General features: G+C 41.7%; 1 protein-coding gene across 3 annotated transcripts in view; it reads left to right on the top strand.

Annotated features, from left to right (window-relative positions):
* The window catches only part of ESRRB (estrogen related receptor beta), a 179,230-nt gene that overhangs the window by 48,329 nt on the left and 103,423 nt on the right, over window positions 1–27,478 (top strand). The window contains exon 1 of one of the 3 annotated variants that reach the window (XM_030559091.1): window positions 11,339–11,389. The exons of the other annotated variants lie outside the window; for them this stretch is intronic. Coding sequence (XP_030414951.1) covers window positions 11,376–11,389 — 14 coding nt within the window. The 5' untranslated portion in view covers window positions 11,339–11,375. Of the gene's footprint in view, window positions 1–11,338; window positions 11,390–27,478 lie in introns of those variants that run through there. 3 annotated transcript variants of the gene reach the window in all.

The following is a 27,478-nucleotide window of genomic DNA, read 5'->3' as shown; positions in this document are numbered from 1 at the left end:
TCAGACAGTTGGTCCATCTACTTCAGTTATCCCATCTCTGGCAGTGACAGGCACCTGACAGTGACAATACCTGATGTTCAGAGAGAGGCCCAAAAAACTCTCAATGCATATGGAATAAGAGGATAAAATCCACAAACAATCCCCTTATGTCATTAAGCTTGAGATACAGTTTCCTCTTATCTCATTGTTTTAGGCTGTAAGCCCTGATTTACACTACACAGGTAGGTTGACATAAGGCAGCTTTGTCTGTCAGTGTACACACTACAGCTTTGCTCCTGCTGTAAGTGTTCTGCTACACCCAATGTCATAACTCCACCTCCATTAGAAGCGTAGGGCTTATGTCGGTGTAGTTAGGGCGACACAGTGTCCATGTAGACCAAGGGTCGGCACCCTTTCAGAAGTGGTGTGCCGATTCTTCATTTATTCACTCTGATTTAAGGTTTCATGTGCCAGTAATACATTTTAACGTTTTTAGGTCTCTTTTTATACGTCTATAATATATAACTAAACTATTGTTATATGTAAAGTAAATAAGGTTTTTAAAATGTTTAAGAAGCTTCATTTAAAATTAAATTAAAATGCAGAGCCCCCCCGGACCAGTGGCCAGGACCCAGGCAGTGTGGGTGTCACTGAAAATCAGCGTGCGTGCCGCCTTCGGCACGTGTGCCATAGGTTGCCTACCCCTGATGTAGACACTGGGTTACTTACTTACATTGGCTGTTGGCTGTCATTCTTGTCAATTTCACGGGTCCATCCTCCCTGTTCCCAGCTGGGTTGCTGCCCACTGCTTGGTCTCCCCGCTTGGAACTGGGCTGCTCCTGGCATCTGTGGCGGGGGGGCAGGGTAATGAGCTCCTGGCAGGGAGGCAAAAGTGGGGCGCGTGGGCCACTGGGCTCCCAGCAGAGAGTGGGAAGGCAAGAGCGAGGGTGGGGCGGAACCAGGCTCCCAGCAGAGAACAGGGTGCAGGGGAGAGCCAGTGGTGAGCCAGGTGCCTATAGAGCAGCCAGGCTCCTGGCGGGGAGCTGTGAGTGGAGCTGAGAACCCCCACACTGCTCCTCTTAGGTTGGTGGAAGTGCTCCTGGTGCATCACCTACAGAAGGAGGGTAGCATGAACATGCACCACCACAATAATTACTACAGTGGCTGTAAGTTGATCTAATATAGGTCAACTTAAGTTTTTTGGTGTAGAAATGTCTTAAGAGTTGCAAATGCTATTAATGGTCAGAAAGTTCCAAAAATCAAGCCGCATATTTTGCCTTGATGCCTCCTGCAGCAGTGAGTTTCACAAGTTAACGATATATACTGCAGTATATACAATAGTGTTTAATTTATTTTGTTTTACACTTACTGAATGTCCTATTATTCTTCTGGGAAATAGGTAAAGCAGGGGAACTATGGGCTTTCACTAGTAGAACCTTTATTAACCAAATCTCACTTATCTGAAAATCCTCGTTATTCAAATCAGAGTTCTTTCCCCAGGTCTCTTTTTTTTTATTTACATGCTAAAGTCTTAGTGAACTGCAGAATTCAGACATAAAGATTTAAGTGCTTAAGTCTTTATATGCTCAAGTATCTCTTATGTGCATAAAGATGTATCCATGTAAATGTTCATTCCAGTTTATATAAATCCTGTTTCTCAGAACTGTCTATAATCTAAATGCAGTGGTATTGTAGCCATGTTGGTCCCAGGATATTAGAGAGATAAGGTAGGTGAGATAATGTCTTTTATTGGACCAACTTCTGTTGGTAAGAGAGAGAAGTTTTTTGAGCTTACACAGCTCTTCTTCTATAATCTGAATGAATTTCATGACACCTGTTATATTCGGCTGTAAGTATGTCATACTGTCAAACATCCCATTCGAGTCCCCTCTCCCTTCTCTTTTCCAAACCGAATCATCCTCACTTTTGCAATCTCTTTATTTGTAAGTCCCACCATGTTGTACCTCTAACCATTCTTATCAGTTTACTTTGATTATTTAGTCTGTTATATCTTGAGGTGAATTGATCAAAATCAAACACAGTTCCCCAGGTCAGGGCACCCCATTATTTTATACAGTACTTTGATCACATTGGGGCAGATCCTCACCTGATGTCAATTGATGTACTGTACTGACTTAATGTGGACTTCAGTGGAGCTATGCTGGTTTGTACCAGCTGAGGATCTAGCCCATTATTTTATCCCTTCCTCAGTATCCTGCAAATACTGATCCCCCTCAGTTTATATGAGAAATAAAATACTTTAGCCAATGGGCATTGCTGCATACTTACCTAAGTCAAATTCTCTTGCCATTGTGTTGTGTAGTTCCCCTCATTTGAATGGGTCCAATCTGCCTAGTGCTGTTTTTAATGCTGTGTTTTTATTATAAAGCAATCTCCTGTTCGCCCTAACTTGGCTTCCCTTCCACACACACACACACACCCTTGGCATAGGAGAACAAGAGGTTCTGCTGTCCACAGATCTATAGAAAGAGAGGTTTTTTTGCTTAAAAATCTCTTTTTCTTAATTATTTATTTATTAAATTAATTTTTATTTCATTGAGTAGCAAAACTCCAAAGATTAAAAAAAAGTAGAAAGCAGGGCAGAGAGAGGAAAAAATAAGATTTGCATGTGTCTGGTTTAGAATATGGAAGATAGCAACAAACTACTAGATCCTGTATTAGAACTTTGTAGGAGAGGGACTGTGAATGTGAGTTTCTGTATAGTATGATGTCTGAAAGACTCTGACTTTGCATGTGTGGGGTTAAGTGTAAGTGGTTGGGTTGGGGTGGGGGTGCCAATGTAACTGTGATAAGTGAAAATATGTGTGTGAACATGATGGTGTGGGAGTTGGGGGAGATCCCATTGACTCTAATGGCAGCCAATAAATGTGTACAGAGCCTTGAAAATGTCTCTGTGTGCAAGAGTGAATGTGTGTGATTGATAGTTTGAGTCTGAGATTGAGAAGGTTTGTGAGCACTTCTCTGCAAATGTATGTGTCAGTGTATTCTGATGTGTTAACCTCTCAGGGTGTTTATGTGCACCTATGGGCGAGAGTTAAAGGTTTGTATCTGGAATGCATGCATTTACCCTGAAGGTCTGATTCTGGTCTCGCTTATACAGGTTTTATACAATGTAAATCCATGGATTTCATTTAATTTGCTTCTGATTTACATTGGTATAAGATCAGAATCAGGCCCTATTCTTGGTATGAAAGAGGCTGCATGTGTATATTTCAGAATGAATGATTTGAGGGTTTGTATATGGGGATCTGCATATATTAGTCTGTTTGTATGTATTTTAAGTGGGCTGAGTCAGTGTGTGTGTATATTGGTGTGTTCTCAGCACTGAATTGCAGACACACATACAAGTGTGTGTGTCTATGTATATATGTGGATGTGTATATATGTGTGTGTTTAGCTGTATTTGTACAGATATACGAATGGAGTGATGTGTTTGCATGACAGTGCGTGTGTCTCGTATGCATAATGTATGTAAACTTGTATGCATGCATGTCTAGGTGTGCGTGTGAACTACTGTATGTGAATGTATTTGATAGTGTCTCTGCACATGCACTGAAGTATGCGTGGATGTGCATGTAGGTTGTAATAATACATAAAGCACCTTTCACTTCAGGGTCCGAGTGCTTTATGAACACTAAGTACATTTCATGACCAGCTCCTTCTGGAGGTACAGTGAGTTGGTAGGTAAGAGGCTGAAGCATAAGTGTGTGTGTGTGTGTGTGCACGCACACGTGGAGAGTCACCATTTCACAATAACTTGCATTTTAAGAGTGAAGCAGGTGATGGTAGTTAATATTACTGTTATCTGCATTTCTAAGTCACCCTCACTGTGGCATTTGACTAACAGACATCATCCTTTGGTGAGTGTCAATAAATCCAAGAAGTTCTGTTTCCCACATGCATTCAAACTGACACATTCATTTTAGCTCAAGTGAGACTTTAATGGCATGACAATCCAAGTACTGCCAAAGTGTAAATAGAGACAGACCCCTCAGATTTCTGTTGGGGGAGGATAGGATCCTCCCCAGCTACAGCTACACTGTATCCAGCAGTGTCCATTTGGGATCTGGTGTTGGGCTGCTACTTAGCACTATATTGTGTCTGCCGTCTCTCTCCTTTCTGTTAGGGTCAGTTTTTCCTCATCCCTTTTGTGATTCCTGATAACTTGAGGAAATGATCAGGAATTGCTATGAATGCACAAGCAGCGTGAGGTTTTGTTGCTGACCCCAAAGTGTTTCCCTCGGCAGACACAGGCATTCAGAGGAACGAACAGGCTATGGATCTGGAAACAAACAAACAAAATACAAAGGAGACCCACCAGCCACGAGGTCCTGTCTCACTCAGTTCTGCTGCCAGTGGAATTCGCATTGTCGAGGACAAGGGGACTGTGTAAAGGACTGAAGGTCACGCCCTGTCCCCTTGGTTTTGCCTAGCCAACTGCGGGATCACAAGCTCTATGGCTGTGTGATTAGCATTCTCTTCCTCTGATGCTATTAGCCCATGTGTGGGTATGTTAGTCTATTGAAGTCTCACTTGCTTGCCCCCCACCTCCCTCTTTCTCACCCCCCTCCTTGCCCAGTTCTGCTCTGTCACTTCAAGTCCAGCCCCTGAGTGGTAACCAATAGCAGCATTGCCATATTCATCAGTCTCTCAGTCTTAAAGCTACAGTGGGGTTAGTGGGATCTAAATCTCTTGTGCCTGTGTCTTCTCAGCTGTCTCCCTTCCCTCTGCCTGCCTCAGTGTGTCTGGATGAGTGCATGTGTGTGGATGTGCATACGTCTGTCTCTTTTTCTCTCCTACTCTCTTTAACTGTCTCCTCTTTTTCTCCCATCCCCTTTCTGTCTTTCCTTGTCCCTTTTCTTGCAGTCTGGTCCCCTTTCTGTCGCTCCCTTTTTTCCCCTTTACTCTCTTCACTGTAATTTAGTTGCTTTTCTCTGCCATCTGGGAATGCTAAAACTGGACTGATGGACATTTCCGAACTTTGCATCTCAGACCCTCTCAGCTACCACAACCAGTAGGTGCCCTGTTTGGTTTGGTTTGGTTTGGTTTTGCCTGTGCTGGAAATGACAGGCTGGCACTGGTGTGAGCCCGAGTATTGTCTGACTGTGAGTTGGGAAGGGGGGAAAGCAATCTTTTCTTGAGTTTCCTTCCCTCGCCCCATCCCCTGAGAAGAAATTCTTCCACAGATTTCCTATCTTTTGGACAAATTATGTAGTGGTGAGGAGGGGATTGTGTAAGGGGGTATCTATGCTCCTGTCTGAGGCTTGGAGGGAAGCAAATCTCCATTTAGAACAGGTGCAGACCAAAAAGCCCGCCTAGGTGAAAGGAAAATCTCTCTAAGGAAACCACTCCTCAGTCTGATTTGACTTTAGTTTGTGCCAGTTTATTAATTTCTTTCTTGCAACTTCTTCTTTTAATGCTTCATCTCTGGGGAACACAGATGGATGAAACAGAAAATGTACAATGCATGTTCTGCTTTCACAGATTTACTTTCTGTTTGTACTCAGGGCTATGTAAAATTTCTATCAGATGAACTAGTGGGTGGGTGTAAATAGATATATACTGTCTGCACAAAGTAGATACATTAAAACACAGATATTTTACTGTGTTCACTTATTTAAAAGAAAGGCAAAAGCTTCATCTGTGGAAAGCCAGCCTTCCTAGCTTGCAATCAGGGCAGCCAGCGCGGGGAAAGAGTGGAGGAGAGCTACTGAGCAGGCATCCCAAGCTGGACTGATGACAGATTCCTCGGCACCTGCTGGTGTTCTCGTTCTTTGTATGTTACGTTGGAACGTGCCAGACAATGCTTTGTATAAAATCACTTTAGCAAGTAAGTTGGATTTGATCCTTTTGGGGGAACTTGGGAGACAGGATGGAATCCTCTTGCCATTTGTGTCCGGTCCACCAGTGCAATTTCTTTTCAAGTATGTTTCTCCTCTTTGACAAATCTCTTTCTAAGCTGAATCTCTTTTTGTGTATTTGCATATTAGTCTGTGTGTCACCTACAAGGGCTCCATGGTGTCACCAGAGATGGAAATAGCGTCACTTTGACTGGTTCATTATTTGTTTAATAACTGCATCCTAGTTAGCAGGAATTAAAAGAGAATTAAAAAAATATGCCTTTTACTCTGCTCTCCTCATTACTGCTCTTTCATCTCTCTCAGATCTTTCTGTTTCTCTCTCTCCCTTTTTCCTGACTTGCTCTCATTCCTTCTGTCTTTACCTTATTCCTTTGCTTCCAACAGTACTGTTAACATGAAATTTATTATTTTAAATGGGAATTGCCAGTTTAAGCCCTGTGGATTTTGTGACTGGTGCTTTGCTTTTGGCTGTTCCACTTTGAATTAAAAATAAACAAACAGATACGTAAAGGAAAAGTGGGTTGCATCCCATTAGGTGTTTTTAATACAAAGTCAAAGTTTTGAAAGTGCGCTGTTACCTCCATGAAAACTAGCTTGATAATTACCAACTATCATGTCTGCTCTTGTTAACTTTTTCGTGTTCATCCATTCTACTTGTGGAATCCAGAAAAGCAGTTCAGACTGTACAAAACCAATAAAAGTAAATCACTCATTTGATTATTGTTAGTACCTTTTACTATTTAATGGTCTCCCTGGACAGCCCCCGACAACGGTGTATCCAATGCACTTCACTTCTGCTTGTGCCTCCCTTAACTTTGGCTTCTGGTTAGACAAATGAAAGTGGCTAGGAACTGAGAGACCAGGGCTTCAAAATGGGCTGGAGGAGCTATTCTTTGGTAACGATAAACTCTTGGTGTGATCTCGGTCTTCTTTTTCCTGAGCTTGCAGGGCTTCTAAGCTTATTTACGATTTATTTTTGGTGTGTGTGGGGAAATTATACATTGAGAGAATTAAAAAAAACAAACAAATAAACCCATTTTCAAAAAAAATAAAGTAAAGTAAACTTAAAGGCGTACAAGCCATAGGGCAAGTGCTATGGAAGCCATGACTTATCCAGAATCAGGAGAAAGTCAAGAGGAGAAGAAAGATGTAGGAAGCCTTCCAGATAATGTGTTTAAATAAAAATGAATACAATGGCCAGGTTCTGCTTCAGTTTACAGGCTTGTGTAACTAAGATCAGATTTCAGTGTGATTGTGTGCGTATAAGTCAGGGCCAAATTTGGCCCAATATATGTATATTTACCTATCTATCCAGTATGTGTAATAGTACAAGTACACTGTGCAGCAAGTGTAAAATGTGTGTGCTTGAGTATATATGTACATACAGCATATTGTATTTTGTGTGTGTGTGTGTGTGTGTATGTATATATATATATATATATATCTTATATCTATATTTATTTGTATGAGCGTACTATCCTACATACAGTGGCTTACTACGCTGAATACTGGGTATTGAAACAATGTCAATAGTTATTTTCTGTCCAAACTCTCTTGTTTTAATTATGTTTGCAACAATTATTTTGGGCAACTGAACATTACATTGAATGTGAACTTTAAAATATTGAAAGCTGCTCTAAATTACACAAGTCCCAATCCTGGATGAGTCCGGACAAGAACTAACTGAGCAGAGGAATTCACCTCTTTCAGTCGAACTCCATAATACTTTGAATTTCACCGTCTTTGAGTAGTAAAAGTTCTTTTCTGCCTATGTGTGTGTCCTGACCTGAGAAATGACACAAGGAGTCAGGGAGGACTCCGGTCATTGGTATGCTTTGTTTGCTGCAGTGCTGGATCTTGCAGTGACAGTGAGAAAACACTTGTTCCTAATTGTTGATTGTGTGTGATGGAGGGTGTGTGTGTTGGAGTTACTTCTTTGAGGGACCCGTTGCCGCCTCCATGTACTGGGGTTTGGGAAAGTTCTTCTGTCAGTGGCAGGTGAAGCAGCTCCAAGGAGGGACCTTTTGCAGGGATAGGATTAGCAAACTATAAAAGCTAATGATTTGAGTCTGTAGTTTATCTCATAGATCAGGGCAGGTGGAGTGGACATATTTACACTGCTTACGATGTTTATCTGAAGTACAGTTTATGTACATACATGTTTTTAATGTATACACTATAAATACATATGTATATATAAAATGTCTCTATTGTATCTCTGCTGCATGTAAACATAAGATTTTTTCACAAGAGAGTGAAATCTGGTATTTTATCCTTTTAATATTAATTTCACTGTCTCAAATGAAAGGAGGTTTTTTTCTGTTTTCTTTTAGTTACTGCCTAAGATGTTGATAGGACTGAAGGAGAATGTCATTGCCATTTCTAATTAATATCCTGTAAAGAGAGAGAGAGAGAAAGAGACTGACCAAGCTACCTATGTGTGTATGTGTGTGTGTAATTGCCAAATTAGGGCATCCTACTAGATGTTATTCTTTCAGTGTATTTCCTTTGATATAAAAGAGAGATGAACAAATCATTGTCTGATGATGATTATGAAATATTATTGTGCAATTAGAAAAAAAGTTAAAAGGAATAAACTGTCTGTAGGACCATAGAGACACAGACACAGAGAAACTGTACTGGAATTTTGATACAATCAAAGAGTAAATTCAGAGAAAGATTTAGTAAATTGTTTGTTTTTTGTTTTGTTGAGTCTTATTTACAGATTGAGGAAATGTTCCTTTGTTTTCAGTAACCTCCAAAATCTCCATAGTCTGTGAATAGAAGGAAATTGGTGTCAGATGCTGACTGTAGTTGTGTACTTTGAGCACTTCTGAAGGACTGGAACAAGGAGTTGTTGTTTTTGGTTTTTGTTATATTTTACTGCCAGCATAAATTGAGAAGTGTCTGTAATTAAAAGGACCGAGTAGCTGAGTTCCCTGAGCAGGTTCCCATCACAGGATGGGATCCTGCTTTACTGAGCTTATCAAGAATCTGTCTGGCACTGGAATTTGGGAAATTATTGTATAGGATTTTTATTAACATCCCCTCCTCCTCCCAACTTCTACTTTAAAAAAATACTTTAATCATATTAATTATTGAGAGATATGGAAAGATCAATTTATTAAAGGAAAACCCAACCAAACAGAAATCTTTCATTGTATTGATTTGAAGTAATCAATAAATATTGCATTTAGCCCGAGAGGGAAAAGACTTTGGAGGGATTGCATTCAAAGAAAGTTGCTGTGACAGAGATTTCATATCCCAGACTCTTCTTCTCAGACTACATTGCTCGCTACCAACTGCCCCGACTCAGACTCCTAGCCACATTTCTGCTGCATTACCTATGTTTGATACCCATTATTTTTAATTTCATGCTTCCCAGCATTTCTTATGCTCTTTGAATAATTTAGCCCATTAAGGAGGTTTGTGTGTGACACCAACAACTCTCCCCCAAAATTTTGGGAGAATAGAATTTCTCCAAAGAAATGCAAGAAGGAAATGGGGGAGACGGGATATATCTAAACCCAGCTGCACCTCATGGTCCCTATGGGGATGATGGATATTCTTGGGAAACCTCTTCAAAGCATGTAAAATGTTTCACCTGCATTTAGTTAGAGAAGAAATAGTGAAAGAAGAAGATGGTGTACGCTGGGTATAAAAGCCGAATCCCTATTCTCAAATTCTTCCATTCTGTTCTGCATCCCACAGTTCAGAAGTCGGGAAGTGCTAACGGCAACCAGATTTTGTGTGTGTGTGTGTGTGAGACTTTATTGTAGACCTCAGAGGTAGAGCAAGTTCTCCTCAGCAAGGCCATCTCCACATCTTAGGTAGTTATTTAGCTTAATTTGGCAGCTGGGGAATGCAAAAGATTTTTTACATTTATTTTTAGTTTGCATGAGTAGGTAGGTAGGTTTAGCATTTGTACAGTGCCTAGCGTAATGAGGCCACGAACCTTGATTGGGGTTCGTAAGCACCACCATCAAATACATAATAAACAGAAGTTCCATAAGTAGCCATGAATCTATTGGCTCTTTGTCTGAAGAGGCTGGTGGACAATGAAAACAGCAACAGCAATCAGATTTGTGTATTTTGCTGAAAACAGGAAAAATCTTGCACTGTTTCTGCCCTCCAGGATCGGCTGCATTTCAGCAATAGGTGAGGTGATTGTTGCATGTAGTTTGAGAGTTAGTCTGAATTGCCATGTGTTCTGGGATCTGCAAGTGGAAATGTAATGTAACAGGCGTATTATTTATTAATAATATTGAGCTGGATAAATTATTATTTATTGATGATGATAATAACTAATCACCTGCAGAAATCTTAGCCAACTTCTGGGGAATTTATTGTTGAATTAAATTTTAGTAACTTCTATCAATATCAATTTCTGTATGTGTCACGTTGCTTCTCTTTAAAACTCTGCCCTGCCTCTTCAGAGCACTCGAGATGCCCACAAAGTGATCCTTGTGGCTGAAGCACAGTTTACTTTGTTGATCATGCAGAGCTTTTGAGAGCCCTGCTGCTGGAAGCGACTGTCCGTGAGGAGAAACATGCCTGCTTGAGGTGGAGCGCACTGTACAGAAATATATTTGTCATGTTTGTAATTGCAAATGTAATTAGCAAACAAGCTCGGGGGGATAGAGGACTTCAAACTTTCACTGCACATCATTTGATCCTGTGCTGGCTGGATAGGAGCTTGTGTATTGTTAACCCTCACCATTCCTGCACACGCCTCCTCTCTGTCTTCCTAGCTTTACTGATGCTAAATTTTCTTTTTCATAGGTGTGACCTTGCTTTGACTGTATGTGTGTGTGTGTGTGTTTATAATTAATTTTATTGCAAATTATTAAGGTTGTTTCACTAATATTTCCTATTCGCTACTGCTTCTGATACCCTCTGGAAAGCATTCTGTGATGTCCTTTACGAAGAGCACTGTGTACAAATAAGTACTAGCACATTGCACTGTTCAGTGCATTCTGATCACCGTAGGCAATGTTCCCATTCAGTGCTCCCTTACACTTCGGAAAGGCAACTTGTGAAAAGCAGATGGCAAGCTGTTATCACACAACCTGTGTTGGGTTTGTGTCCCGGCTGAGCTGAATTTTTCTTGCTCCCCTCTTCTAAATGGGGGAGCCTACTCAGCTCTGTTTCTTTCTATTGGGAGGGGCTGAAGAGAGTACAAGAAATTCAATTCCATTTTTTGGGATCCCAGAAAATCCCACTCTAGTCATCCTTATTTTGACTGTCAGTTTGCAAACAATATTCTTGGCCCATGAGGATGTTATGAACAATAGAACCAGAACCCATTCAGAAGAAAGTCACTAACTTGTGTGTGAGAGGAAGAGTGTCCTTTGCTTTCTTATGCTAATTCCTTCATTAGTTTCTTTTCTGCCCCTTTCTGTGTTTGGGATTTAACTTGCAGTAACATTCCATGACAGAACTGTTTTTGTTTTGTTTTTTTTTAGCGTGAAAGGGAATGGATTGAGCATAGAGAGAGGCGGCCTGTCTTGTCCGATGCTGCACTGCCGGTGAGGTGTTCATTCTTTGGGCATCTCCCTGATTTTACATTGCATTTGAGAGGGGTAGGAGAAAAAGGAAACCTGTTCTAGGTTTGTTCTTTAGGAGGCTAAGAGCATTTGGTGAGAACCCTTCTCTTACAGTCCTGACTTTCCTTTTCTGTCCCAGGAAATCATGTCCAATTCACCATACATTTTAAGTCTCAAACACTTTTTTTTAACATAAGAAAACTAGGCCATCGGATGGGTTAGAGAGAGCCAGTTACTTTCAGTTGGGGAGCTTGTGAAAGAGTCTCTTTTCAAAGTGCAGTTCATTCTGAACTGATTGTGCATTTTTAATACAGCTGTTTTTATTAGATTTCTTGTTACTATTTTTCTCCTATTCTCCCAGTCTTTCCCACGCGTATGGTTTCACAAAACATTATTTTTGAATTCCTTCTGTTTTTCTCCTGGCACTTTGAAGTTCCCTTCAGTAATAATAAGCCTCAGTCGCTGGTGATGGAGCCGTCACCGTGAACGATATCGGTGAGCGTATTGGCTCACTGTCCTTTGACTCAAGAGGGGTCAAAAGAACAGCTTTAAAAATGTTTAATTCTGTGATTATGATTTTGCATGTGGAGATGTTCATTTTAAGAGCTTCTAGTTTTTCGTCCTCCACAAAGATGTGGGGAAAAGTAAAGGACAGAAATAAAATTTTCTGTCAGTTGCTGCCAAGAAATAAACAATAGCAAAAACAATTACAAAGCATGCTTCCACTGCGTTTTATACCAGTTTGTAGAATTAAAAGAATTAAATACACAAAAATAAGGACAAAATAATTTTGCTTTGCCTGATTTTATTTTTAAAAAGTTTTCCTTGCATTTTTTGTTCATTCAATCTGACATGTTTTGAAACATCAACAGTGTTGTTTTATTTGCTTATTTTTTAAAAAAATTCTTTATGGGATTTTCACAGACCTAGAAATACAACAGTTAAGAATATAGGCTTGTGACATTGAGTTCTGGGGCTCATTTTATAACCATTACCACAGTACTGGTAGCCAGGGTTAATCCTATTTTTTTTTTAAATGTTTGTGTGTGTATTCATACTTTGTCTGCCTTTCATTTTTAAAAATGATCCTTGATTTGAAAGCCTGTTTCTGATAATTAACTTTTTTGTCTTTCATTTGTTCCTTGTTTCAGAATTGAATATGATAGGCAAACACTGTCTGATTTTTTTTTTAAACTGTCTAAAAGGTGGGGGGAAGGTCAGATGAATATCTTGCAACACTCCGATTGCAGTCCCTCTCTAGCCCCTTTTCAACCTCTCTGGGCATTGCCTTCCTCTCCCCATCTGTCTGACTTGCTACTTCATTCAGCCTCTCAAATGTTTCTGCTTTTCTGCCGTTTGCATTTTTGGTCATTTTGAGAGAGAGCGAGAGTGTGTGTGTGTGTGTGTGTGTGTGTGAGGGGGAGAGGCACTGTGCTGTAGTGAGATGCTGGGCAGCTACTCCTGTGAAACCAAAGACCTTAATACCCGTTGCCTGACACTCTTTTAGTAGTCAGTTTGCTTATCGGATTCATCTGTAGTGCAAAGGTATCAGAAGGGAGCAAGGCACTCTGTACGCCTAACTGGATTATTAAGCAGTGACTTCCAGGCAATTGAGCGTAGCCTGCAATTGCAGTCTAACCTGGGACCAGGGGCAGGGAGAGGAAGCACAACTGTCTGATACAGTCAAAACTCACTTTCAAAGCCAAATGAATCCCTGTACGGGGGCTTGTAACAGTGGCACTTCAGCTTTAGAAAATATTTTACTCTCACTCCTTGTGGGTTTTTTCTGCCTTAACAGATTGTAGCAAGTGTGACCTTTTGAAAATGGTGGTGAGATGTATTGATGTGTCCACACATTCTACCTTATACAAATGATACCAGACAAGTCTCCCTTAGAATAATTGATGAAAATTGTGCTGTTGCACATTATACACTACACAGACATAGCATGAGTAAAGATGAGAAAGGAAATAGTTTTATTCTCACACGTGTGTGAATGTGTTTTTATACGTGTGTGTGTGTGCCCTGAAGAAGAGCTCTGTGTAAGCTTGAAACCTTGTCCCTCTCTCCAGCAGAAGTTGGTCTGTTAAAGGATAATACCTCACCCACTTCTCTCTCTAATACCTTAGGACCAATATGGCTACAACATCATTGCATGTAATATATTATAAATAAACAAGCACACATACCATGTGTGTATGTATTTCTATATAAAACAGGTACATATACTGTATATGTGAATAAGTATAACCTAAATGTAGTGTGTGTGTGAATACTGTCTATATATGTGTATACCTATACAGTGTGTGTGTACTTAAAGTATATATAAAAATACTTCCATTCTCACAGGAGTGTTCTATGGCTTAATTAATTAATATTTCTAAAGCTTTTGAGATCTTTGGATAAAATGCATTCTAGAACTAAAAAATAATTTTAACGATATCTAGATAGTGTACATAACATCTGTATTCATAGATTTTTGTAGTCTGAATTAGAGCAGATATAATTAGATCCTAGATAATAAGATTAGATATCATTGGATAGCTAAATGTGGTTAGATATTCTGTTTATAGATTCCCCCCCACATCAGGGTTTCTGATTTTAAAGAAATGCAGTGATTTTTTTTATATTAAAATATGAGAAAGGATGAAAAGACAAATGTGCAAAATATGGAGCAAACCACAGAATACTATTTGGATGAAGCTGGGGACTTATGCTGAAGCTGGAAAAATCAGCACTATGGTTTAATCTTTGGATACTTCAGGAATTTTTATTTTGTTTTGGGGAGTTTTTAAGCATGGTGCTTATGGGAGGGCACAAAATGTAACATGCTTCCCACTGTACAGTCCATCACTTTTGAAAGCGTTATATGAGTAAGGAATAATTCAAGTCACACCCTATCAAAGCAAACAACATTTCTGACCATCTTGTTATAACTGTTAGAAGCCGCTTGCGATTTAAAATGAGAACTATTTGCTTTTGGTTCCAGTGATTACAACTAAGAGGCTGAAAGAACCGTATGTCCTAAACAGTGCCCATGCCCATTTCTCCCATTCCAGTACAGACCCGGTCTTCAAATTTCTCTCCCACCTCAAGCCCCCTCACTACAACGACTTGCCATTTTAAGCCCTAAAACTGCCATTTATTTCCCTACCGTCCTTCATTTTCCCTCTGTGTATATTTGCAAAAGGAAATCAGTTCTCCCAGCTCAGCACGACAGTATTATGTATATTTTAATGTATTCATTTTTTCCTTTAAATTTTCACCTAAGGTGTTTAGGAAAAAAATACACAACCATTCTTTAATGGTTGGTTGAAGGGAAAAAAGTCTGCTTTTGGCTGTTCTGCGCTGTCGACATAGAGCTTCTTTGCCTCAATCTGTGGAAAATGTTATAGATTCAATTCCACTGTTGGACCAAGAGTTAAAAATTAATTCATGAATAATAAAACCCAATCAGTCTGGTTGAGTTTAAGAAGGATTAGAAGAAAGGTTTTTGTACAAAAGCAGTTATATATCTTAGTGCAGATGTTGACCTATTAGATTTTGTTCTGGTCTCCACTGGTTATCTGATAAAGGTACTTGATCTGCAAATAGGGTTGTTATCCCAGTGACCAGCTGGATCCAGATCTGCAGCTTGCAGCACACTCTCCTGCATCCTACAGAGATCACCAGCTGGGAAGGGTCCATCTTTCAAGAGCAAAGTTTTGAAGGTCCTGGACTAGAGAAAGTATGAATTGGATTAATTAAGAAAGGTCAGGTGGTTGGTGTCTATTACAAGTTCTCAACCACCTCTTAGCAGATAATTCATTTGATTAAAATGTATGGATGGTAAAGGGAATGTAACAAAATACATATTTTAAAAATAATTTAAACTTATTATTTGTAAAGGCTGGTTAGGCATCCAAATCCACTTCAACTTCAATGGGACGGTGGCAAGTTCTGTACAATACAGAGCCGGCAAAGTAGTCCCTGCCCCAAACAGACATAGAAAGAACAGACAAACTGGCAGAGCCAGAGGAAGGAGTTACCGTATATACTCGTTCATTAGCCCGTTCATTTATAAGCCGACTCCCCAAAATGGATAGGTAAAAATGGCAAAAACTGTATGACCCTTTCATAAGCCGACCCTATATTTCAGGGGTTCGAAAACTTTGGCTCCTAGCCCGTCAGAGTAAGCCCGTGGCAGGTCAGGACGTTTTGTTTACTTGGAGCATCTGCAGGCATGGAGCCCCTCAGCTCCCTGTGGCCGTGGTTCACCATTCCCAGCCAAGGGGAACAGTGAACCACAGCCACAGGGAGCTGAGGGGCTCCATGCCTGCAGATGCTCTGGGTAAACAAAACTACAGTGCATTAGATCAGGGATCAGCAACCTTTGGCCCGCGGCCCACCGGAAAGTGGCGGAAAGTGGCGTGGGCCAAGGGATGTGCTGGCTGCTGTTTCCTGCCACCCCCATTGGCCTGGAGCGGCAAACTGTGGCCCAGTGGGAGCCGCGATCAGCCGAACCTGCGGACGCGGCAGGTAAACAAACCAGCCCAGCCTGCCAGGGAGCTGCGTGCCAAAGATCGCCGATCCCTGTATTAGATATTCAATTCTGTTATTCCACAGAGTTTTTAAAATGATCAAATTTAAGTGTAGACTCGTTTATAAGCCGACTCCTGCTCTTTGATGCGTCACTTTTTTTACCAAAAATATTCGGCTTATGAACAAGTATATAAGGTATTTTCCATAGTCAATCACCTTCAAAACTTTGTTCTTGAAAAGTGGACCCTCCCCAGCTGGCAGTTTCCTGTAGCATGCAAGTGGGTGGGTAGCAGGCTGAAGATTTGGATCCAGTTAATTTATTTGCTTCAGGAGGACTAGAAAGAAAATGTCTCGGTTGTTTTAGTTTTCAAAGGTTGGGCTCCAGTTTTACGGAGTTTCTTTGCTGTTGAAAATAACTGATAAAGAGCAATGTATGCACGGTTATTCTCCCAGAGCAGTCTTGCTGTGCAGTGGTGTGGGATAGGGAATGGGGTAATTGCATGTCTCGTGAGATAATGCTGGAGCTCAACGCAAGGGTGAATAAGGCAGGCCAAGGACAGAAACACTACGTTGTCTTTCCATACCACAAAGCAATTCGCCGCAATCAGTTGAGATGTGGTTATGTGGGTGAGGAAGGAAGAAATGACAGTGGCCTTGGGTGAGGCAGAGAAAAGGGACAAAGCCAGTTTGAGCTCCAAAAAGTCTGTTCCTGTAAGAGCTGTTCAAGATTGTATAGCACTTTGAGCTAAAAACAACTGTGCAGTTAACAGGAGTTTGAAGTTTATCCCAGCTACAGCTTCAAATAGCCACAGCACCTTCTGCTTTGGCAGGTCTGTATGGAAAAATTGTCATTGCAGAACGTTTGAGGTCAGAGGATCTGTCAGTCACTAGTTTAAACCTGAAGGAGACTTGATGTTAAATATGGGAAATAGAAGAGAGATATGAGAAAGTAGTTTCATTTTTCTGAAACAAGAATGGATCTGCATCCATTACTGAGAGACCAGTCAGTGCCCATCATCTTTGCCTCAACCAGCCTTAAAATAGCTCCGACCATTACAGTACTCCAATCCATGCACCAGATGAGAAAAATCAGAAGAACTCTACAGCCCCCTGCAGGACTTGGTTGATGCTGCATTGACACATAACTGATGAGTGTGGGTTCAGGGTTGATGAAGCACTGAGAAGGGTTACAATCATAGTTTACTTTTTACAAATGTAATCCTGGGAAATAATCAAATTAATTTGTGGTCTGAAAAATAAATGTGGATTCCTTTCAGCCACTTATCTTGGCAGTTCTTTGATTCCTGTCTCAAGCGCAGAATCAGATATTAGACAGGTAACTATTGGGTCATCCAGCTCATCCTCCCATGCCAATGCAGGATTCTGCTCTATGGTACATTTTCCAGTATTCTATCTAGTCTACTTGTAAGCGTCACAAGTGAGGAGGCTTCCATCTCTTCCCTCCGGGGATGATTCCACAGCCTAAGGAGTTCTCATAATAGAAAATATTTTTTCCTAATATTCAGCGCAAAAGATTTCCTTCTTAATTTCATCCCATTCCTCCTGATTATGTCTTCTACTATCATGCTAAACAATTTCTGTCCATCCTTGCTGTTTACAAATATTTGAAGAGAGAATATATTGTTATCCCCTTAGTTATCTGTTGATCTCTCTTCCTAATGAGTGCAGACAACCACCTGGTCACATTTGGGTGCTCAAAGCTGCATCCAGTTTGTCAGCATCATTCTGATAAAATGATGCCCACAAATTAATACAGTAGAGAATTGTCACCTCCATGGTTCATGATATTGTAAGGCAATGTCCCTGGGGTGCATGGTTGGCAATGGAGATAAAACACAAGACTTCTGGATCTGAATGACTGAGCTACAAGATCCAGGTCTGTTGCTCAAAGTCTGTAACAGGCTCTTTGTGGTCCAGACACTAGAGGGAGAAAGAGAGATTCACACATTCCCCATGACTTTTCCAAAATAACTGTCTGTGGAGCCGGAATTTTGTTAGCTAATCCCCTGTCTATCATAGTATACATTTTGTCCAGCACAACTGATGAATATATATTCTTAAGTATTCTTTTACCTTCTTAGCTGGCTTTGCAGGATGCTTCTTACTTCCAAAATGTTTGTTCCTCTTTTATTTCTTTTTCTTGTTAAAGGCAGATGTTGAAAAGCAGTAACCCAATCATTTTTGGCTTGTCACTAAACTAATCCCCCTATCCAATCTTTAATAGTTCTACTTCCCCTAAGTACTTCTACCATGGGGAATGATGCCATGAAAATCATGGTGTCCAATATGAGCAGTCTCAGTATATAATGCTCATACAACACCAGTGTTACAGCTACATTAGAGCTCTGGTACTTTTCATGGTGGACCATCAGACTAGACAAAAGAGCCTCACAAGCTCAAGAAGCAATCATAAAATATTAGGGTTGGAAGGGACCTCATCTAGTCCAACCCCCTGCTCAAAGCAGGGCCAATCCCCAGATTTTTACCCTTGTTCCCCAAATGGCCTCCTCAAGGATTGAGCTCACAACCCTGGGTTTAGTAGGCTAATGCTCAAACCACTGAGCTATACCTCCTCTTCTGAGATGAAGGCCATACTAAATGGCAGTGATTCACAATGATTCACTTTTCCCCACACTGAAGTAATCTAATCAGTACTTCACAACTTCTAGGAGAGACTAATGTGTAACTGATTCCTTTTTACATCCAGCAATGAGTAATTTGTAATAGATTATTGCACATTCTCAAAGTAACTGACAACCATGAGATGCTGTCAATGCATGAATAGAAGGATATTGTTGACAAGAATGTAAATGGGAGACTAAAATAGGAGAGGTCAGCAAATGAAGACACTATCATCAAGTCTTTTGAGTTCTGCTCTAAGGATCAGCTTATATCTGAAGATGCTTTGGGCTGATTCTCATTTTCACTGGGGTAAATGAGGAGTAACTCAACTGAAATCAGTAGTTACTCCAGTGTAAAACTGATGTGAGATCAATATTAGGCGATTTTAGCTTCACACCACAGTAGGGGAAGATGCATCTGGAATTGTTTAGCGAGATCTCCGTGAGAAGCAGACAAATGCTCTTACTTGATGGGGAAGACAGAAACTAGCATTTTACACTCTGCAAAACTCTGCCAGGTGCTCTTATTGAGTCAGATCACCAGCTGCTTCTTTCAGAGTTCAGGTTTCATGCTTCTAATGCATGAAACGATTCCTTCAGTCCTTTGGGAATAATTTGGAGTATGTTGGAGGAAGCTACAGAGTGGTAATTGGGGATGAATTTGATGCATTGCTGAAATGCACAGAGGACAAAATGGCAAATGAAGTGTGAGAGGAGACAAAGTGTGAACTCACTGAAGTTGCAAAGAATATTATTGGGATAAAAACATGGCAGAGAGGAATAAAACAAGGCTCAGATGAAGTATTACATCATGTGGAGAATCCCTGAGAGCTCCAGGGCAGGAAGGTGCTCTGATGAGAGAATGAGGAAGAAATCTATGTGGAGGGAGTTGACCCATGCAAATACTGTTGAAACTCTATAGTGCCACCAAACCGAGCAACAGTAAACCCCTCACAACAGCACATGAAATCAAGAAAAAGTGAAAGCAGGATGATAACCTCTGCTCTGAAGCAAGGCAGGTTGCCTGATAGCCCTGACTGAGACGGAATTTCAGAAGAACTCTCTGGCCCCTCAAAATCTGAAATGAGCAACGTGTGAACAAAATCCACAGAGACAAAGCTTGGGAGAGATGACAGCTCTGCTGCTGAAAAAGGGACGAGTTTTTTACACCAGATCTCTGAGGCCAGAAGGGAAGCCAGCAATGGCTGAATGACATACCGCGTGATAATCACATCCCCGCCCCCCACCCCAGACAGGTGGACTGAAGGAGAGTTGGAGTTACAGGCTAGCATCACACATTTCTCATATGAGCAGCATCCTACAGCCAGTCACTCTAGGAACAGTGTTTGAAGATGGAGTGCAAACTGGAGGCAGAACCAGCAAGGGCAGAAGTGAGGTCAGGGAGCGTGGGATGAGACCTAAACATGATGATTGGGGAAAAAACCAGACAAAGTGAATCCAATCATTGTGACTGTCTTATTCGTGTAAGCAGGATTTCTGGTTTTAGGTTGAAACTGATAAACGGTGACAGACTCCCCACATTTAAGATAAGGTTTTATAAAATATACACTGCAAATGCCCAGGCCAGCCAGGGGCAGTTCGTTCCAAGGAAAGATGGGGTTTTGAGTTTTTATATATAGGAGTTGGGGGAAAGGATTTTTTAAAACGCATATTAGAAAAACCTACATTCACAAAAACTGAGTCAGGATTTCCCTAAAAATAAACATTAAATCCAACAAACAATAACAGCACTAACTTTCCTCCTAGCTATCTCACAAGAAATTTCAGTCCAACACATCAGTACACCTCTGAGCCACTCTGCTGGAAATGGGCTTTCCTGCAGGTTTGAGGAACATGTCATATTGAGAAAGTGGCAGCCAGACTGGTGCAAGGCATAGCACTGCAGAGTCATTTTGCCACAGCTATTAAGCTTTCATACAAATATACAATGCCCTTTGTGTTTGATGACTCTGATAGTGCCAGGTCATTTGTGAAAGCAGTCTGCTACCTGCAGCCTTCTTGATAAACCACATTGAGAGCTGGAACTATGCACAGCCGGAGGTGAATTGTACTTGAGAGAAATGGTGAGACTTGGGAAGCAGGATATTCCAAAGAGCAGAAGAGTTTGAAATGGAGCCATTGATAATGGAAAGAGTTATAATGCTGGACTTCATGGAATTTGAGGAATAGGGATTGCCCTCATCAAATCAGGAGATGGTTTATTAAAGCATGTTTAGTGTCCTGGAAATCAGAGAAGACACACTCACTGGAAGCTGATAGAAGCCCTATCTTGCACGGATGCTCCAAAGGAGTGGGAGGGGACAGGAACCATGTCCCAGTATGAGGCTTAATGGGAACTGATGGGAATGGAATCCAAAAGTGGTGTTCAGGGTGAGCTGGAGCACATGGCCTGCTGAGTCCTGGCTTGGCACTTGGAGGGAGCAGAAGCTCAGAACCATCCCATTTTGTCATTTTTGCCTCTGCGATGGATAAAATAAAAAAAGCCATAAGAGAACAGACAGGGAGGAAAACTTACAGTGAATCAATCCTAGAGAGAGAATGGTGATTAGCTTATCTGAGGGTTTTCTTTGACCTGCTCAGTGGGCTCATGCCAACTCTTGCATTGTCTTTAACTCTCTGTGCTCTGACCTAGTGTTTAGTCCTGCTCTTATATGTCCAGAATAGTATCAGAGAGATTGGAGGGAAACCTGGTTGCACGTCTGGTCACTCTCAGAACCCAGAGAGAACAACCACCAAACACTAACAGCACACACACAGACTTCCCTCCCTCAAGATTTGAAAGTATCCTGTCCCCTGATTGGTCCTCTGGTCAGGTGACAGCCAGGCTCACTGATCTTGTTAACCCTTTACAGGCAAAAGAGACATGACGTATTCCTGTTCTATTAACCCTTAACTATCTGTTTATGATGCCCCCGAAATCTCAGACAGTGGGAAACCTCACTGGCGGTGATTTCTCCCTAGAATTTTAGAATAAACAGATTAATAAACACATACACCTTTACATATACTACTAAGTATGTAAACTACAAGACTTTTTGTACATTTGAAGGACCAATTTTAACCAGTGGATTCTGGGAAACTTTTACAAGAGAGTGCATCAGCTACTTTGTTAGAAGCTCCTGAAATGTGTTGAATTCCGAAATCAAAATGTTGGAGAGCTAAACTCCATCAAAGCAGTTTTTTGTTGTTCCCCTTGGCAGTATGAAGCCACTTCAGTGCTGCATGGTTGGTTTGTAGCTGGAACCGCCATCCCCAAATGTATGGCATAGCTTTTATTTTTTTCTGCCACTTCCACCCATCTAGCTCCAATCTTCCCTGCCTCAGTTACAGTTTTGGGTTTCCCATCTAGGATGTACCTTTCTATTTCCTCAGGAACAGCCTCTAAGAACTGCTCCAATTGTATTAGGAGGTGCATGTCATCCAGAGATTTAACATTGGCTTGTGATATGGAGGCATAATTCTTTCCAATGTGGTAGGCGTGTCGGGTGAATGACACATCTGGTTTCCACCTTAGGGCTCTGAACATCCGATGGGCATGCTCAGGTGTTAGCCCCATTCTGATTCTGGCCTTGGTTAATTTTTTCTGTTTTTTCTTTCTTTAATTAAAAGCTTTTCTTGTTTAAGAACCTGATTTTTTTTTTATTCTGGTGTGAGATCCCAGGGGACTGGGTCTGGATCCACCGGGAAATTGGTGGGGAGAAAGGAGAGAAGGGGGAGAGAGAGGTTAATTTTCTCTCTGTGTTAGGATTACTTTCTCTCTCAGGGAGAGTCTGGGAGGGGGAGAGAGAATGCGGGGGGAAGGTGAATTTTCCTCTGTTTTAAAATTCAAGGAGTTTGAATCACAGTAATCTTCCAGGGTAACCCAGGGAGGGGAAGCCTGGGAAATGCAATGGTGAGGGAAAGGGTTTACTTTCCTTGTGTTAAGATCCAGAGCGACTGGGTCTTGGGGGTCCCTGGGCGAGGTTTTATGGGGACCAGAGTGTACCAGGCACTGGAATTCCTGGTTGGTGGCAGCGCTACAAGTACTAAGCTGGTAATTGAGCTTAGAGGAATTCATGCTGGTACCCCATCTTTTGGACGCTAAGGTTCAGAGTGGGCAATTATATCATGACACATGGAATTACTGAACCCTCCATTTGTTCCATTGCAGTTTAACAGCAGTGAATGGCGGTAGCCAGCCTCACTCTCACCTGACCTCTCTGCTGTTTTGAAATATTTATACTGAAAACAGAATGAGTGAAGTGAGAGTAGAACATGACGAAGACCCTCTCTGCTTAAAGGGTCATTAAAGGGCAAGGCTGATTTGTGCTCTGGCCATTTACAAAGGTGCTTGTCACAGAGCATTTCGGTCTGGGTGGTGTGGGGCATGGTGGAGTTCTATGGTAAGTGTTAATCTGCATGTGTGTTTCATGAATGCTTTGTTTAATGTCTTTGTGTTGGTATTTAATGTGAATGTAGGAGTATGCATGCTTGTGTTCATGTGGTGGGTAGTGTCTTTTTGTTAGCGTTAATGGATTTGAGTGTGCCGATGTGTATGTGTATTGTTTGATGCTTGTGCATGCATCTTGTGCACACCCGTGCTTGATTCTTGTGCACATGTAATTCTTTTAAGACAGGCAAAATGCAAGTTACAAATGAGGCCTACTCAGTGTGGCCCAGTTATTTCAGGCAGCCGAGGTGCTCGCAGCCATTCCAGCTCCATGCAGTTCCTATTATCTTAGGGAAGGCTCCCTTTGGGCTCACCTACGCCCACATCCAGACTAACCAGCGGCATCGGCGGGTTAAAATCGATTGCTCGGGGATCGATATATCGCGTCTAGTCTGGACGCGATGTATCGATCCCCGAGCGCGCTTACATCGATTCCGGAACTCCATCAACCCTAACGGAGTTCCGGAATCGACACGGAGAGCCGCGGACATCGATGCCGCGCCGTCTAGACTGGTGAGTACCTCGATTTTAGAAATTCGACTTCAGCTACGTTATTCACGTAGATGAAGTTGCGTATCTAAAATCGATTTTAATACCCTAGTCTGGACGTGGCCTAGTAAAGCTAGCCCCTAAGGATACTGGAAGACCTAACTGGAGTGTGAATTGCAATAATGTGCAGTTGCTCATCCTTGGGGACTCAGCCATGAAATGGGGAACTCCAGAAACCAGAGGCCTCCAGTCCAGTGTCTGGCCCCAGGCGGGAGATATAATCGAATCATGGAATTATTTATTCTGTAGTGCCTACCAGTGAGCTGGGTACTTCACAGACATAGGATTAGACAGGCGTTTGCCCCTCAGAGCTTACAATCTTAAAGGACAAAGACCAAACGAGGGATGGGAGAAAGGGGAATAGCAGCCTAGAAATTAGTGAAGGAAAAGCCCACTGGGGTCCATGCAGGCCATTTTGCTACCAGAGCAGGATTGTTCCCTACAGTACCTTTTCTAGAGTTTTGTTGTGCCTGGATTAAAGGTGCAGAGTTCTGAGTAAGCAACAAATATCTGTGCATGTGACTGAAAGAGCAAGGCACTGTTGCTCCGTGGAGAGTGAGGGGGTGAGGTGGCAACATGCACACGCAAGTGATTCTAAGTCCCTTTTAAACGAGGTATTGTCACTCGGGTGTGTATTTTGACATTTACTCATCACTCCGAAAGTGAGGACACAGCCTTTGTCTCCAACAGCAAGTCTCTAGAACAGAGTTAATATTGTTCTGTGACCAAAAGGGCCAGTTAGTCTCCAAGAGACACCAACCAGCAGCACTCAGAAAAATTAGCAATAACAGTACATTATACAATTCATCAATCTTTTTGTTTCCTGCATTGAAGCGATGCTGCTCAGGGCACTCTGGTTACACAGAGGTCAACACTTTCATTAGAAACTCCCCCCCACCCCCGCCCCAAGACATACAGCCTTTCCCAGGGGCGCTGTAGAACTTGCCCATAGAAGTGGGTGCAGCTGGAAGCTTGGCACAGGCACACGGGTCCAGGAGTGATTGTTTAGTTCAAGACGTAGTGAAAAATCAGGCTGTTCGATAGGAATGAAAATATTCTACATTTCCTCAGAGTCAGTGCAGGCCAGCTCTGATTTTAAAAATGAAATATGGCAGCTAATTAATCTAGATCACAGCTTAATCGCCTGTGGTGAGTTTTAAAAAAAAAACATTTTTGTACGAATATAGTGCTCATGAAAGTGAGGAACTCATATCATTGGGCAGACTAAGGCACAGTGTGAGCAAGCTACTTCCCCCTGCCTCTCTGCCAGTGCACCTCATTCTTGACCTGCCGCAGCCCCTGCTGTTCACGTTCTGAGCCTACCCTTATTTTACTGATGTACCTTAAACCTAGTATGCAGCAGATTTCCACAGCTCTGCCAATGAACTTTGATCCAGGTCTGCAGCACCCCAGTACTTCATCAATCCAGTCATGAAGATTCCAAAGCACAGACTTGCATTTGTGCAGATTTACAGTATGATATTGATAGGCAAATATCCGCTTATGTATGTGCATTATAGTAGCATCCAGAGGGCTCCTACCAGGATTGGGGCTCCATTTTGCAGCATGCTGCTTCATTCAAACACATGGTCAGAGACAGTACCTGCCCTGCAGTGCTTCCAATCTGAAAGGACAAGTAATTGACGAAGGAAAGGGGAGCAGGTTAGAACACGGATAAAGTAATCAAGGCCCTGATAGGTGCACATCTTGCCAGTTCCATTCTTCTCTCGGAGGACAGCCCAAGTGTAAGCAACAGCATGGAGAAAGGCTCATAGACATTTATGTGCGGGGCCGACAAATTGTTGGAGAGCACTGGCATACCTGATGGACTAGAAAAGGTGGGCAGGGCAACATGATAAGTTCTGTACTAAATTCTATATAGTGGTTTAAAAAAATCCTACAGAAAGGTGATCATTTTCTATTAAATTCTGTACGACTGTTCACTGATGGTTACATCATTTAAAAACAACTCATTTGCTCCATCCTCATGCTTGCTGTCATCCTTGCCTGGGTTATGGTTTTGTCTGATCTAACAAGCTAGGCAGAGTTAAACCCAATTAGTCTGCTGTGGGAGGCCTGCAAGGAAAACTTTAGGGCAGTGCAAGAAGTGATGCTTGTGAATCAGAAGATCTTCACTCTCAAAGAGTTGAGCCACAGCAGAGTGCTGGTGTTGGGGGGCTGTGCAAGAGGCCATCGTCTTTCAGATGAGATATGAAGCTAAGGTTCTGACTACTGTGTCCTTAACCATCCCATCATGTTGGGGTATTAATCAGTTGGGGCATTAATTCCAGTGTTCTGATCAAATTCCAACTGAGGTAATTACATTCTCGCTCCTTGTGTTCCGCTGGAGTTTCAACCGGGCACAAGATTCTTCTTCACTTCCTATCTTAAACTATTGTGCAGCACTGATGTGTACTATAAAATAGCTGCTGTGTTCTGCCTCAGAAGTTTCTACATTTCTGGAGAGGATGAATTGATCCCTTAATGTGTGATCAATTTGCAGAGTGATTTGAAAACCTTTTGGTTGAATGGCACTATGTAGTACGTATAAAGTTATTGCAATAATATGAACACCATATTCTGTCAATTTTTTCTTTAAAATGTCCTTCTTACTGAATGGATAACATGAGTACTTCCATTTTGTGAGGTAATAACTGTATCATAAGCTAAATAAAATCCAAGGCCAATAACTTTGTGTTAACAAGAAGTTGTTAATATACTAATAAAACTTAGCAGTATTGCTCGATATCCTTTATATTAACTGATTATATATATCTGTCTAAGGAGTGAAATGTTTTGAGACATTAATGGGGTAAAAATATTGTCTCTTATTCTGTCATCTGGATGAAACAAGGTGATGAGGTGGCTGTTTGTTGAGGGCACATGGAAAGTGAGCCCTGAGGACTGCAGCAAATCAGAGTGCATGGATTTGAAGAAGGATGGTTACCATTCAACTAGAGCTCTCATTTGTGGAGAGAGATGCATCTTAATATAGTAACTGGGATCCAGACAAACTGCCATAACTCTGAAAGCACAATACTAATGGGGTAAATTTTTCTAGGCAGCGTTTGAGACAGGACTCTCCTATTGGCTTCAAGTGATGGTCGTGTGGCTATCTAGTGAAATGGGTATGCGCCAGAGAAAGGGCAAGAATTCAGATTTCACAGTTATGTAGAACAGAGCAGTTTCACCGTAGTCTAACTTTGTACCAAGTAGAGCTGCAAACACCCTTAGCCCAGACTGAGGGCACTAAAAGTCATTTGTGATGGCTCCAGGTAAGGACATGACTGTTAATCACAATTAAGACTAAGATTTTGTCACGGTTATTTTTAGTAAAAGTCACGGGCAGGACATGGGCAATAAACAAAAACTAATGGAAGCCTGTGACCTGTCCCTGACTTTTACTAAAAATAACTGAGACAAAATGGGGATGGAGGAGGATCCAGCACCCACTGTTGCTGGGGCTCTGGGATCCCCACGGTGGCTGAGAGGGCCAGGGTCTCCCCCACTGCCTGTGGCAGCTGGGAGCTGTGGCTTAAAGCCTGGGGCTGAAGTGGAAAATGTCACAGAAGTCTCTGGAAGTCACAGATTCCGTGACCTCCATGAAAATCTTAGTCTTAGTCATTCTCTCTCTCTCTCTCTTTTCCATCTTCTGACCTAATTCCATCTCTCTACAAATTACTTGCACTACTGTACAGCCTCTACTGCCATAGTATCTCAAGTCTGGTGGGTGTTTAGTAGGAGGAAGAATAGTAATATTATATGGTTTTTTGTTTTACACATTATTAATTCTTACAAAACAGGGCTGCCAGGAACCCTGGGGGCATACAGTAAACGTTTTCATTTTAATGTAGCCCCATGGGGAAGAGTCTGGGTTTCTGTCTCTGGAATTGCTTTGTAAAGGTGATG

The sequence above is a fragment of the Gopherus evgoodei genome, chromosome 4 (assembly GCF_007399415.2).
Source record: "Gopherus evgoodei ecotype Sinaloan lineage chromosome 4, rGopEvg1_v1.p, whole genome shotgun sequence".
Taxonomy (NCBI): domain Eukaryota; kingdom Metazoa; phylum Chordata; order Testudines; family Testudinidae; genus Gopherus; species Gopherus evgoodei.
Note: the sequence above shows the minus strand (reverse complement) of the source record. Positions and strands in the feature narration are given on the sequence as shown.